Genomic DNA, 15,634 nt, shown 5'->3' with positions numbered 1-15,634 from the left:
GCTGGTGTCACACGGGCCACTTGACGGTGATGACGATGACGGTAATTGCATCGCTTCTTGAAAGATGCAGTCATTGCATGTCAACGTCCAAAAAAAAAAAAAGAGTTGCTTCGCCATTTCTCGTTTCTCCATGAAAGTAACTTTTTTGGGGCTTCAACAGCTAATGTTGACCGAAACCAATTATTTATAAAAGATCGCACCATAAAGAGAGAAAACTCGCACATTTGCATTTTGCATTTTTTTTTGTCCTTTAAATGCAACGTACTGATCAGTCTTACCAAACATAAACTTTATTTGTACCATAGTTTTCCAGGAATCTTTAAATCTAGCAAAAAATGCAACGTCTGTACCTGATGTAGCATCGGCACATGACTCAAATGCTGCCCCCAAATGTATTTCACTGGTTTGATGTCTGCCTGGGAGGTATAAGAGACTTTTGTCTAATAGTTTCTCTGGGCGAATAAAGCGCCGTTAAGTTGTCCAGAATTACATACAGTTGTATCAAAACAGGGGGCAATTTTGGGGGCTGGATCTTAATCAGGAAAAAAATTCTTCCGATCAGAGCGATATATAGTATGGTGGATCGAGTCACTGATATCCGACGACGAGGGGGCAAAATGGATCAAAGTAAAGACGCGTAGTAGTTCCAATAAATGTGTATTTTCGTATTATGTAAAAATAGGCACGAGTATGTACAGCGACGCGGCAGCTTGTAGCGGGGTGAAATCGTAACTAAAACTAGCTTAAGCTTAAGTTTGGAGTTGGCATAGTGCGCGGCAATCATCTGCTGCTGCCCTGAAAACACATGTACATACATATGTGCATTAGAGTGTCCCTTATATCCCCTTCCGAACAATAGGACGAAGCCCGAGTGTAAATTCTTTAATAGTCTTTCTATTTCCTATCCTATTCATTTTCTGTACCATTTTGGTCATTGCACTAACGTAACGTAAGCGTACTTTCGCCTTTGCTCTCATTTCATCATCTATTCTTTATCTATGCTCGCTCTTTTTATCTTTTCTTTCCTATGCCGTCAGCAGCTGCGCCTGCTCTAGCACTTATCGCTTGATATAGTTGGAGAACAGAACTTTTTTGTCTTCAAGCTATAAATTTGGCTCGAGATCGGCTCGCGCTTCATCAATACTTTTGTAAAGGGCTCTGCCATCTGCGGCCACCCTCAAATTACCAATTACCAACAAATAAAAATTATAACGTTTCCAAAAATCATTTAATTTTGTGAAATTATTCGAACCCCGACGTGTTCGTTAATAACAATTTGGAAATTAACAGTTATAATCTGTGAAAATTATCCACTAAGCATAACTGTTCGAATGCGAAGCGGTTAGTCACAAGCACTAAAACAGCTACATACGTGCATTAGCAGCTTCGGGTTCGCTGCACTTGCGCTTGAATACCAAAAAATCAAACGGTTGGTTCTTCGATTCTTCTTTGTGCTTTGCTCACTGCTGACTGTCAAAAATGGATGAGTCCTTTATACAAACGAAAGGCACTCTCAATATACAACAAAGCCGTTTCACTTCGAGAGACGATATTGAGTGATGAAGCCAACCCAATCAATGAAGATGCGCTAAGTGTTCATTTAAAATTCTTGGAAAAAATGTCCGACTCATTTAATGTTACTCATTCAAATTTAGAAGAGCTTGATGGGAACGAAATTGACAGCGACCTAAGCAACAACTTTGAGGATTGGAAGGCTATGGAAGGGCTACCCAGAACATGCCGCATCACTTAACGATACGACCCGAGCTCAACGTTACTCAACGATATAATGTTCCTGACATTAAACTTCCCACTTTCCGTGGAGGTTAGACTGAGTGGGCAGACTTTCACTCGATGTTTATCACAGTAATAGATCAGGAGCCCTTTCTATTAAAGATTGAGAGGTTCCAGCACCTGCGCTCATGTTTGGATGGACTTGCCCTGGAGGCTTTGGAAGCTCTTTGGAAGTATCGGAGAGCAATTATGATATTGCATTGGACATCTTAGACAATCGTTTCAATAATAAACGTTTAATCTTTCAGGCACACGTCGCTGAGATTCTGAGGCATGAGAAGGTTGAAGATGGGTCAACTACAAAGCTACGTACTTAATCGGACAAGCTGCATTCTCAAATGAGAGCGCTCGCTTTGGAAACCTTTCGCCATCTTTGCGTCTTAGGTAGGCAAGGAAGCATAGAGTTTGCTTCAACTGTTTGAAAAAGGGACATCGAAATACCTGCTGCACTTCAGGCACATGCGGTGCAAAAAATCATTGCCTTTTCCATATCAACAATCCGCTGCCTACGTCAGATATCACGGAACCTACGAACGCTACTACCTCGCCTATTCATGCTCGGGCCCACATCTTCCAAGCTCTTTTGTTGCCGCTTCATCACCATGCTCGCCTCTTGCTCATAATCTTAGCTTAGGCGTAGTACTTCTAGCCACGACAGTCATTATGATAAAGATTCGATTTGGTGATCTTCTTCTTTGCCGGGCTCTTTTGGATTCAGGCTCTCAGAATAATTTAATAACTTCTCTTTTTGCCCAGAAGCTTCAGCTGAAACTAGCTAAAGGGTCGGTATCAGTATCCGGTATCGGTGCTGATTCTGCATTTCACACGGAAGGTTCAGTTAATTTGGTCATTCGATTCAGCACTTCCGATTACACCACGAGTCTCACAGCTCTCGTTGCTCCACGTATTACAGGAAACCAGCTTCTTTATTTGATACAAAAAAAACCCGTCTCGGCTGGGTTGTCACAGGTGGAGGTCATTACTCCCACAGCTCAGTGCTCCTAGCTGCCTCTAGTTCGACGGAATTGAGTCAAACGCCTACCGTGGGATGAGCTAGTTTGGATGAGCTAGTGCGAGGGTTCTGGGAAGTGGAAAACTACCACGGTCCCGCTACAGAAGCAACAAAGGAGGAAATTTCTTGCGAGCAACATTTCAAAAAAGCGGCGAGTACTGCGTTCAATTGCCTTTGAAGCTGAGTGACAGTCTTCTTAGAGATTCATATCAACAAGCCTATCGCAAATTTTTTCTTCCTCATCACTGCGTCTTAAGAAAAGAAAAAACCAGCTCAAAACTCCGTGAAGTTTCCGACAGATCCGCTCGTACATCTACAGGATATTCCCTCAACGATATATTGATGTCAGGCCCAGCAATTCAGCCGAAGTTTGTTACGACTCTTCTCCGATTTCGTACCGGTCGTATAGCGTTGACTGGTGACATTTGTAAAATGTATAGATGCGTCCGTGTCTCGCCCCAAGATAAATTTGTGAAGTGCATACTGTGGCGTGACTCATCCATTCAAACTGGATACCGTGACCTATGGAACGAAACCAGCAGCATTTCTGGCCATCCGCTCTATGCACGAACTAGCGGCATACGAGAGTTCTTTATATCCAATTTTCTGTAAAGTTGTGCTGCGGGACATTTTCGTGGATGATTTGCTAACGGGTGGAGATGCTACAAATGAGTTGCTGGTAATAATTCGCCAGGTGTCAGGACTCTTAGCCAAACGAAATTTAAAGATCTTGAAATGGTGTTCCAACCATACATTTGTACTCGATCAAACACCCAGTGAAGATAGGGAAACATTTGTTAAATTTACTGATGGCAGCGATGTAACTAAAACGCTAGGTTTAGCAGGGAATCCCACTTTTTTTTTCTTGGACGTTGACATGCAATGACTGCATCTTTCAAGAGGCGATGCAGTTACTGCACCGTCAAGTGGCCCGTGTGAAACCAGCAGAAGGCTGTTACGCGCGGATCCCAGGCAAAAACGCAGCCCTCCTGCCGCCCAACCGACAGAGGGGCGCTGCCGCATGACGCACGGTGCGTAGTCGAACCGAAAGCGAACATGCAAGAAAGATGGCTGTTAGACTAACATTCGAGGAAAATTAGCACTAAACTTACTAAGAAACTAAGCATGCAATCAAAATAATAATAAAAATACCACTACAATTACTAATTACTAGAAAGGTGTGTAAGGATTAGTAATTTAATAAGAGGAAGAGAATTAGTGGTGGATATAATATGGTAGAGGGAATTATAATCCGAGCATAGACCCTAAACGGTTCATGCAAGGAATAATTCGATCTACAAAGTGGAAGGAACAACGGTATAAAATTTCTAGTCAGTCTAATAGGAATCGTGAAGTTTATGCGGCTCAACAGATCAGGGCTGTCTATGTCACCCCTGATCAAGTTGTGCATAAATATCACACCAAGCATTTTTCTACGGTTAACTAAGGATGGGAGGTTTACTAATAGTAGTCTACTAGAGTAAGATGGGAGTCTCACACCCGCATCCCAGTTAAGGCCCCGCTGAGCAAAGAGTAAAAACGTTTTTCTGTACTGATTCTATACGGTCCTGGTGTACTTTGTACTGAGGGCACCATACACAGGAGCCGTATTCTAAGATCGGACGAACAAGCGAGGTATAGAGAGTCTTTGTTATATAGGGGTCGTCAAATTCCTTTGACCACCTCTTTATAAACCCAAGCACGCCCATGGCCTTATTTACCATGGTAGAAATGTGTTCGGAAAACTTTAACTTGGGGTCTAACATAACACCCAGATCATCCACCAGGGTAATTCTCTCAAGAGAACCACCAAATAGGGAATAGGGAGCCAACAAAGGGCTAGAACGATGAAAGTTTGCATTTCGAGGCATTAAGGTGTAACAAGTTTGCACAACACCCTGACTGAAAGTTATTGAGATCGGATTGCAAGCGAGATTGAAATGAAATGTCCTTGTACTGGACACAGAGTTTAACATCATCCGCATACATAAAGACTCGAGAGTATGTTAATACTGAAGGCAAGTCATTAATAAAGAAGCGAGGATGGGTGTGCGGACGTTCTACGCTTACTGTTTACGAAGCAGTAAAACTGTTTAGGGTCCTGAGAAAAACGTATCCTGCATCGAGATAGGTAGTTCTTATAGTATTGAGCATTAATAACTGAAAAGTTTGACCGAGCTATTACATAGCGAGAGTGAGAAATAGGAGAACCCACTTCTTGAAATTTTTTATAAAGTCTTGATTTTAAGTTTTTTAGACTGGATAACTCTTTGGTAAACCAAGGGGGTTTTCCAGATCTAGTCGGACAAGAAAGCGGGACACAAGAATCAAAAAATGTGCCAAGAGCATTGTAAAAAATGTTTGTGCCTTTTATGACATCAGTGCACAAGTACAAAGCGGACCAATAAAAATCCCTAATGAGGTTATTAAGCTTCGCCAACTCGGCTTTACGAAAGCAGCGGACACGTTCAGGTAGCCTACTCGACCGATCCAATACAGTTGGTCCTATATGTAGCGACACCTCGAAAGTAGGATGGTAGGCGTCTTCAGGTATAGTGAGCGGAAGGGCTCGGGTTAACAACACTATGGTCAGATCTGATACAAAGCACAGATCAAGCAATCGACCCAAGGAATTTTTCACATGATTGAATTGAGACAGGGACAGGTCAAGCAAGCCGTCAACAAAGTCATGTCGTGACATGGGCACTAGGATACTAGACTCGTTTACCGAAGACCAAACAGTTCCTGGCAAGTTGAAGTCGCCAAGAACTATCATACGATCTTAATCAGATAGCGAGGAAGAAACAGCGGTTAAAGCGGACAAGTGCTGCTCATAAATTGAAATATCCGAAGAAGGTGGGATATACGAGCAAGTAATGAATATAGCGAAAGCGGGAAGAATCAGTTTTACACACAGGAATTCCAGTTCCTGTTGAACTTGGAGTGTGAAGTGTTCCGACGTGAAGTAAGAGTCCACTGCAATTAGAACCCCCCCTGCACGTCGAGACGAACGGTCCTTTCTAAAAGTAGTGTACCGACTTGCCAAGACCTCGGAACTAAGAATGTCTGGCTTTAACCAGGTTTCAGTAAACACAATAACGTGGGAAGCAAATGCAACACTATCCCGGAAAAGAATGCTGAGCTTACTACGCAAGCCTCTTACATTCTGATAGGTTACTAAAAGAGAAGTTAGTTTTTTGGAAAGGTGGAAGCAAGACGGGAAGTTGAGGAAGAGGAAGTTGAGGTTGAGGGTGGCACACTGGAAAGATTTTTAAGGGATATGGGGGGCCAATTCTTCTTCTTAGCCTTAAACTCCTTCACCACCAAATGCTCCGGCCAAAATTTGGCAGAGCAAATGGTGTCAAATTGAGTTGGGGAGATGCTTATCTTAAACGAGGCTATCTCCCTGGCATAAGAAAAGTTAAACTTCTCCACCTTTAAACCCACGGCTTTTATTTTGCTTTGAATAAAACCAATTACATCATTAGATGTGAGGTCAGGGGCTAGCCGTGAGACAAAAACTTGTCGTTTTGGTGGGACTCCCACCAGTGGTTTAGTCACCACAGGCCTAGTACCTGTGGTGGCAATATCCGGAGGTCCGGAACGTCTATTTACTGGTGGGATCGGGATGGACGGGACAACTAGCGAACTTGCGGACACCACGGACACGGACGCTGCAGACGTACTTGGCTGCACATTCTCCGAGGCGATGAATTCGGCTACCGAATCTGCATCGCCAGCAGCTGTCGTTGCCCTTGGAGTGGCAAACGAGAGTCAAATTGAGACTCCATGGCTAGGAGCCGATCGTATTGCTTTTTAAAGCCAACGGTCAGCTCCTTAAAGCCCTTCCGCGTCTGCCTCATGAAAGCCACCATGTATTTCTCCACCGCACGGCATGCCTCGCAACTGTAGTGCAAACCATTACGCTTTGAAATGGCATCACTCACAAGGCCAGAAAATCCTTAATGCTTTTTGCATGATTTTTTGGCACATACAACAGAAAACTACATAATAAGAAATTTGAACAAAATTAGAATCAAATAATATTTCAAAACAAATGGCTATCAAACCAGTGTGCCAGACAAACGCTAATAGGAGGAGAGGAGAACAGTTGCAGCAGCAGCTAATGAGAGAGAGAGAGAGAGCTACTGAACAGAAAGTTACGAGAGCGAGAGAGAAAGAACAGTTATTTAAGTTTAGGTGATAGGGAGAGAGTGATAACATAACAAAAGCTACCAGACGAGTGCGGACTGCAATGCAATGTAATGCGTACTCACTCACTGCAACAACACAAACACGACAAGCCGACGCCGAAAAATAAAAACTTAAATAATGTTTTAACACAAATCAAAAGGCTTGCACTCGCGGAATAGAATAGATTTCCAGATTGTTGGCTGGTTAGGAAGTTAATTAAAGTTTATTTAGGAAAACACCGGCTGTTTATTCAAAACAAAAGGAAAAAATGCGGCGCGCAAACCAAAAACGCGTCTGATCACTACGAAAGAGAACGAACGATGATTTCAGATGAGCTATTATTTTCATTCTGTCCCAATCAAGTCCCTTCGAAACCAACTAAGCGAGTTGTATTGTCATCTATTGCGCGATTTTATGATCAACTCGGACTTATAAGGCCAGTAATTACCAAAGCAAAAATATTTCTACAGCAGCTGTGGAAAGAAAAGCTTCATTGGGATGAAAGTCTGCAAGCCTCCTTACGCACAACTTCGATGGACTTTATTCAGCAGTTTGACTCTATGCAACAAATTTCTTTCCTGCGCCGAAGCAGCAATCTTAAAATGCAATCTACGCTGTTTCGCAAGGCGGCAATGGAGTCCAGGCAAATCTTCTATCTTCCAGATCTCGTGTATCGCCATTGAAGACAATTACATTACCCAAGTTGGAATTATGCGGTGCAGCGCTACTCGCTCATCTTATGCATGAAGTGTCTTTGATAAACTTCAATTGCTCTTATTATTGCTGGTGTGACTCCACAGTCTTTTTGGCTTGGATCAAGAATCAGCCATCCAACTTCAACCTATTTGTCGCTAATAGACTTTTTGTTGTTCAGGAACTCACATCTGGAATGTCTTGGCTGAACGTACCAATCTAAACTTGCTGAAATACTTTTCGATGATCATTACCAGTTGAGCTCATCAATACTCATCTTTGGAAGTATGGACCTACATACTTGACAGCCAGCCAGCCAAAGTATGGAATAACTGTGGAGGCTTCCGAACTGCTTCTTCGCCTTACTTAGCAGTCTCGTCTATCTACTGAAATAGGAGCCCTGGAAACCCGAAAGGACATCAAGGCTTCAAGCTCGATCACCTCGCTTTCGCCATTTTTAGATGATTGCGGTTTGCTTCGAGTTGGAGGGCGTCTTAAAAACTCTACCTTGGACTTCGAAGCCCGGCATCCCATAATATGGTTGTTTTTTTTCGAACTTGCTTTCATGGATTTTGTTGTTTTATTATAGTACAATAATTTATAAATTATTCCTCTAGTCTAAACACACAAACAAAAAAACATGTAAGTATATGTATCACAAATATATATATATGTATATGGTAATATATAACTTTAGGCGAAAGCTTTTGATGTTTACAAACAAAACAAAAAGAAAAGGATTCATTATACTCATTGAAAGGAAATTGATTTTGCTTTTGATGACGGACCCACACCCCAGGACCCACAGCTGGGGGCCAAGTCTATCTCTTAGGTTGAGCTGGAACTTAGGCAAGGAACCACACCTACAAGCGGATGGAACCGATTTATACATATAGGATATTCGTAGTCATATTATGATATACATCAATACGTTACATTAAGATTATTCAACATGGTCGACTTCAACTGTACACATACAAAGGATTGGGTTTTAAATATGGGTTTTGTATTGTTTTGCTTCTTTTTTTTTTGTTTTGTTGGGGTTTGCTGGGAGTAGTATGCCTGCCTCTAGCTTCGTCAAAACCGAAGACCCGACTACACAGTCGCTAACATACAGTATGTCAAGAAACTCTTTACACACTGAAAATAAATTAAATTTTTTGACTTTGGATAAGAAAATAATGGCCTTTGGTTCAAATTTATCAAATTTTTTTAATTCATAACCATTCAGGGATTAATTATAAAGTAGTTAGTGAAAAAAAAATAACAAAACTATAAATAGGTAACTTAAAAAATAACAAAAACAATGATTACTCATTTTTGACACTGTCAAGAAAGTCTTTACACAAAATATTTTCATTTTTTAAATTCAAAATTCTTCGTAATTATTTAATATATTTAACTTATTTTAATATTTGGTATGTCCACCCTTAGCATTGACTACATGCTGGAGCCGTTTTTTCATCGAATTTATCAATTTTTGTAGGTCATACTCAAAGGGAATCTTTTGCCACTCTTCCAATATGAATTCTTTGAGCTGATTGCGGTTTTTGGGCTGTCTTTTTCCCACTTTCTTCTTCAAATAGGCCCACAAATATATAAATATTATTTTTTAAGCGCGTGCATTGCTCGACCCGAGTCAAGCTTTCAAGTTGTACAGTGCGATTCCTTGCCAAAAGAACAGCACATCAAGATTTGGCAAATTGCAAATATTTCCTGTGATTTAAATACAAAAAATTGGGTTTTATCCGTAAGAAAACATATTTTACAAATATAAAATCAAATGCCTTTGTTTGATTTTCTTTTTCAAATACAAAATAACAATGAAATATGAAATCATTATGGAAAAGCCATGAAGTTTCATTTAAAAGGACAACTATGTTGAATACTATAGAATACTTGTCAAATATGTATAAACATCCATTATAGAACCATGAGAAACTATAATAAAACTTATGTATAGTATAGTATATAAAAAATAGTTTTGAAGAACATTTCTTCATTTCCTTTGAGATACTTTCTGACATTGTCTTATTGCCTCGAAACGCACTGTACTGGTAGCAGTTGTCGAAAGGATATACATAAACTAGGTTCGAAACCAACACACAAACCCATATACGCATAGGCGACTAGGTTCTCCTTAAGCTAACATTTGGAATTAAAATACATGCGTGCCAACATTCACCGGTCGATATTAGCCATCATTCGACAAACGTAGTGGCCAATCGGTGGCCGAGAGATCGTAACACACGTTCCGAATTCGATCACGCATACCCTCTTATTTTTTTCCTTTTGCCTTAAAGTATGTCTTTTAAATATAGTTTTAAAGTATGATTCGGCATGGGTTAATAAAGAAATTTTCAGTTTTACATTTGTGAAAGGATTTTGAGATATTTTACTTAGTTATCGATTTACATATAAAATAGGTAAAATATAGGTATGGGTAAAATTTTCATCAATGTACGCAACTTCAACATTTTATTGGTAATATTTTCTTTTTCAAGACTCCTTACAATCCAGTTACATTTTTCTATGCTCCTACACGCAACGTAACAAAAATTTTTTTTTGATCCTCATCCACTGTTAGACGGCCGTGAATCTCTTGGCATCAATTTCACAGCTGTAACGAGTCACGAAGAGAATCTTCGGACAATGAAGCTGGTGGTCGGCTACCTGAGAAGGAGTACGCGCTCGCTTCCACGGCTGGTCTCTGGTCGGAAATTTCGTTCCTGCTGGTATTATTTTATTAAAATTTGCGTACCCTTTTTGGGGAATGGGAGGGGGACAAACAAGGAAAGGATCGTTAGGGGTACAGAAATTATAGGTGGGCAAAGATAGTATAGAGAGGGAGTAGGAATCTACCACCGCGTCGGACATCTCTGTTTTGCTGGCACGGAGTCGTGCCACGCCCACCCTACCATGATCCTGAAAAGGCCAATAATAATATCAGGATCCCTGGAGTGTCCGGTATTGGTCATCCTATTTCGCTCCCGAGCGGCAAGGTTCCCCCAAATACGGTAACGTCTAGCACATATTCATCGACAATCATTTTATTAGAAACTATATTCATAGATAAATAAATACGATAAGTATAAATAGTTATAAGTGCATTTACGATATTTTATAGTGCAATATAAACTAATGATTTTTCCTTAAATAGAAAGGTAATAATATAGCGCAATATATGTAGGTATACATGTCCCAGCACATCGGCTTCAGGGAGTAGTTGGAAGTTCTATTCTTTTTTACCAAGCGTAATGTAAAGGCAGAAGGCCAATCAGATGTGACTAATCTAAAAGTGTGAGGTCAACGACCGACAAACAGCACTAGCAAAAAAAAAATCTTTTGCCACGCTCGCGGAATTTTGGGAGGCTAAGAAATGTAGTGTTGTTTGTGTATTATAAAGCTCACTCACAGTTTTTGTTTGTATTCCCGCGGCGAAAGATCTTTCGTAGCTGGGCGTGCCGCTGTGTGTGGGTGCATTATGCTTTTACCTGCAAACCAAAAACAAAATCGTACAGCGCGTGCTGCATGGCATAAGCTCTCTGATGTGACCCGGCCGAGCGGACGCTTTTAAGCTCAAACTCTTAAACTTTTAAAAAATGCATTCAAAAACGTTTTTCAACACTGGTATGGCGCGTACCTAAAATTGTTTGCGGAAGGAAAAAATTAACATATTTCAAGGCGTTCGCTGATAGTTTTAATCAAAAAGACATTTTCCGAAGCTTCTGGGGGCGCCTCACACGCCTACGAAGACGGCGCGAAGAAATTCCCAAAGCTTCATCAATTAAGTCGAAAAACCTGGAATTTACTGCATGGCGTTCCGGAATAACTCTTAAAACGGCTCTTGGAACTCCGTCTGGACCCTGAGAAGCATGGCAAGCATAGGAAAGACAAGGATGGCCACGGAGAAGGCGACGGGAGTTAAAATTCGCATGGAAACGCTGAAAAAAAGGGAAGGAGAAGCTAAATCCGCCATGCGGGTAGGAGTAAAGATGGCGGCAAAAACGGCTCCGCAGCTTTTGGCTTCTAAACTGCTGTGCAAGAAACCAAACTTGTCGACAAACATGTCCACGAACACGACAACAAGCATGACATCAAACATTTCTACGACGAAAGAGAGAGAGAAGACTGACGCGGTTTGTGTGGCTTCCGTGAGTACGAAAAACGGAAGTAACCGCAAAATCATCGTTAACAAGTATTATGAGGGGCATAAAGGCCCATACATTGTTTGTATCGACAAAATGAGTGCGAATAATGCCAGAATTGCTATAAACCAGTTTGATCTATCCGATCTGCTGCTGAAACAGGGCATTAGCGATATCGAGGAGGTTGCTAGAATGGGCTATGGCAGGTGCAAGATTGTGTGCGGGTCGGCGGAGTGTGCAAACGGGCTAGTGGAAAACAGTGTTTTCGCTGCTCAAGGGTACTCAACCCGAATCTTTAGGCACTTCGTCCAAAAAGCAGGGTTAATTTTTGGGATCCCCGGGCACTACTCGGAGGAACAGCTAGCGGAGCTTGTAACCTCGGATATCCCAATTGAGGAGATAGTTCGGATTACGCGAAAAGATAGAGCATCGGGGGAACGTGTACCTACTGGCAGGGTGAAACTCTGGTTCAGAGGAGAGCAGTTACCAACCAAAATCAATTTTCTATATTCTAAAGTAGAAGTGAAACCTTTTGTTCAGCTTATTCAATGTTTCAGGTGTTTTAGGTTTGGCCATCTGGCGCAACATTGGAAGAGTGGAGCGAAATGTTTCAAATGCGGACAAGATCACAGCAAAGATATTATCTGCTCAGGGCTGGTCTGTGCTAGCTGCAAGGGGGAACATGCTGCCACCCACCCGCAGTGTGAGGCCAGGAAAAAAGCGTACGCCATTCAAAAGTGTATGACACTGGAAAACCTAACTAGAGCTGAGGTCAAGGCTAGATATCCGATCCTTTTTGATAGAACTTCCCCCAACCTAAGGGATCAAGGGGAATTTCCTAGACCCAGTTGGCAATCTAACCGCTCCCATGAATTCTTAAATAACAGCTTAGAGTCCGCCAGGGAAATTCATTCTGTCACCTCTTTCGCGGAAGTGACCAAATCCAATAGGGTTGCCGCCCGGAACGCAGAGGCGACCAAGGCAGCAGCCAACATGGCAGAGTGAAAGAACTCAATAAACTCAGACTGCGTCCAAATGAGCGAGAAATTTGTTAGATCTTCATCCGTGGCATCTTCTCTGGCCCAGGATAAGCTAAACGCACTAGGAGCCAAACTCACAGCGTTCCTGATTGATCCAAACAACATCATTAAAGGGGATTCTTTAGCGAATAAATTTATTAAGGAAATTAAAGAATTTGTCAATGCTTCCAACGCAGAACTAGATAGGCGTCAGATTGCCCAAGGGATGGCAGTTGGTTCTCAAAACATCCAACAATGAAGATTCTTCAGCTAAATATTCAAAGTCTGTCACACAACAACAACAAACAGCTCCTTTCAATGTTCCTAGACAAGAACGCAATAGATATTGCCATCCTCTCAGAGATTTGGGTGTTGAACAACGCGGACTGCAGCATTTTAGACTATAACTTTTTCTGCAGGCCCAGAGAGGACGACTACGGCGGGGTTGGCATCTACGTCAGGAAAAACATTCAATTCAGCATTTTAAAAATAGAGAACGACTTGGAAATTTTAGGAATAAAAACATTAAACCTCAAGAGCAATTTCAATATTTTTAGCATATATGCACCGCCATCAACAACAGTTTCACAGTTTAAATCGGGCACAAAAAAGTTTTTCGAATTCGCGGCTTCGCTTGACATACCCTCAATAGTGGGCGGGGACTTCAACGCTAGGTCTTCTATCTGGGGAAGTCCGATCTGTGATCGCAAGGGTCGCAGCATTGAGAATTCCACCCGGGAGGCCGGATTTATCTGCCTAAACGACGGTTCGCCAACCTTTTCCAGGAGCCCATCTCAATTCTCCGTTCTTGACCTTTCTTTTTCGAACTACAGAAATGGAACTATTAACTGGCAAGTCCTCAAAACAAAAATTACGAACAGCAACCACTTCCCAATTTTATTATCAGTGCAAGGCCTAAATGCCCCCCTCCAAGGCAAGAAGATCCTTCACAACAGAATAGCCCGGATTCTGGGTGCAAGTGATTTCTCAAATCTGGAGGAGCTCAATGAAAAAGTGAAATCCCTGACCTTAAAAAACACGGTCACATTCCCAAGCAAGAACAAGTACGTTGCTAAAAAATGGTGGAACGAGGAAACGGAAAAACGCTTGAGAAACGCTTGCAGGCAAAAATTCTACCTCACCAAAAAATTGGCTGATGCCAGAGCAACCTTAGAAGCTGACAAAAATCTACAAAATCACGTAAAAAATCTTAGAAAGCGCAACTTTTCCAAGTTTATAGAAGAGGTCTCCTCATCGCCCTCTATGTGGAGCAGGGTGAAGAACATCAAAAAATACGGTCAAATCAAAAATGTAGGGAACAAATGGACGAACGAAGATGACAAAAACTTTCTCAATATGGTTAAAGTAACCCCATCCACGTCAAACAGTAGGCCCCCTAAGAAAATTCCTGCCCCTTTGTTAGGACCAGACGACCCGGAACCCCTGGAACTGAAAGAATTCCTGGCCTTCCTAAAAACCAGGAACCCCAATTCGGCTAGAGGCCCTGATGGCATCTCGTTCGGGATGCTTCAAAAGCTACCAAGTGGGAAAAAACAAGACATTTTTGAAATTATAAATAAAGTATGGCTGAGTGGCGTCATCCCTGAAGTCTGGCGCAGGATAAAAGTGGTACCCATCCCCAAGAAGAATGCAGACCCTACTTCCTTCCAAAACCATAGGCCGATTTGTTTGATTAACACGCTGTTTAAATCCATAGAGGGGTTGATAAAGTTGAAGTTGGACGAGCACATAGCAAACTGTGACCTGCTGCCGGTCAAGTCCTATGCCTTCAGGAGAAACAGGTCCACGGCTCTTTGCATCAACGACCTTATCAACAAAGTTCTGGCACTGAAGGCGATGGGTTGTCAGGTTGTCGCAGCTTGCCTAGATTTACAAAGAGCGTTCGACTGCGTAAGAGTGGACACACTCGAGCACAGGATGAGGGATATGCGGTTCAATACAAGCCTCACGGCTTGGATCTCCAGCTTCCTTAACAGACGAATTCTCATAAAGGGCAAAAGCGAGGTAGAGGTGAACAGAGGTGTTAGCCAGGGTAGCTGTCTCAGCCCAACCCTTTTTAACCTTTACACAGCCGAACTACATGATATTAACAGTCATAACTGCTTACTGTTTCAGTATGCTGATGACTTTTTCATAGTTTGTTTTCATAAAGACGTATCCATTGCGAAAGGTGTGCTGGAAGACAGTATAGATAAGTTCGAAGAAAAATGCAATAGGCTAAACCTGTCATTCAATCCGGTGAAGTCTAAAGTGATTTACTTCAACAATCGTAGAGCTGCGCTAAATATCTCGCATCAAGGAGTTGAGATCAGACAAGTAGAGCAGATCAAATACCTAGGCAGGACTATCTCAGCAAACAACTCAGCCTCTGGTCACATTGATCTGGCCATCTCGGAATCGAACAGAAACTGTGCGTTTCTCAGATTACTCAGTGGGTGTCACTATGGTATCAGCCCCAAAAGAGGGCTTATATTTTACAAGGCATTTATCAGAAGTAGGCTAGAGTACGCGTGCTCATCATTCTGCAACCTGTCCAAATCTTCCTTGGCCAAAATCAAATCCCACTGCAACCATCACCTCAGAAAGTCGCTGGGTCTGATAATCTGCACTCCCGTTCCTATCATATATCACATGGCAGGAGAACTTCCCCCGGACTACAGGATGAGATTCCTGGCGGCGAAAGAGTTGGTTAAGGTGTTTGCATTTAATCTCCCAGCAAGTGAAACAGTGTCAGCAAATAGGGATTTAAACAC

General features: G+C 42.0%; 1 protein-coding gene and 1 long non-coding RNA gene across 2 annotated transcripts; both read left to right on the top strand.

Annotated features, from left to right (window-relative positions):
• The first annotated feature begins 8,937 nt into the window (after positions 1-8,937).
• On the top strand, positions 8,938-9,570 carry LOC117186547. The gene is made up of 2 exons (XR_004471563.1): positions 8,938-9,111; positions 9,180-9,570. It is a non-coding gene; the product is annotated as an uncharacterized LOC117186547 (long non-coding RNA).
• Positions 9,571-12,853: 3,283 nt separating this feature from the next.
• LOC117186651 lies at positions 12,854-13,948 on the top strand. The gene is made up of 2 exons (XM_033387693.1): positions 12,854-13,626; positions 13,694-13,948. Exons 1-2 carry the CDS (start codon positions 13,116-13,118, stop codon positions 13,777-13,779), a joined length of 597 nt encoding a protein of 198 aa, XP_033243584.1. The 5' UTR covers positions 12,854-13,115; the 3' UTR covers positions 13,780-13,948.
• The last annotated feature ends 1,686 nt before the right edge of the window (positions 13,949-15,634 follow it).

Source organism: Drosophila miranda, chromosome XR (genome assembly GCF_003369915.1).
Source record: "Drosophila miranda strain MSH22 chromosome XR, D.miranda_PacBio2.1, whole genome shotgun sequence".
Lineage (NCBI taxonomy): Eukaryota > Metazoa > Arthropoda > Insecta > Diptera > Drosophilidae > Drosophila > Drosophila miranda.
Note: the sequence above shows the minus strand (reverse complement) of the source record. Positions and strands in the feature narration are given on the sequence as shown.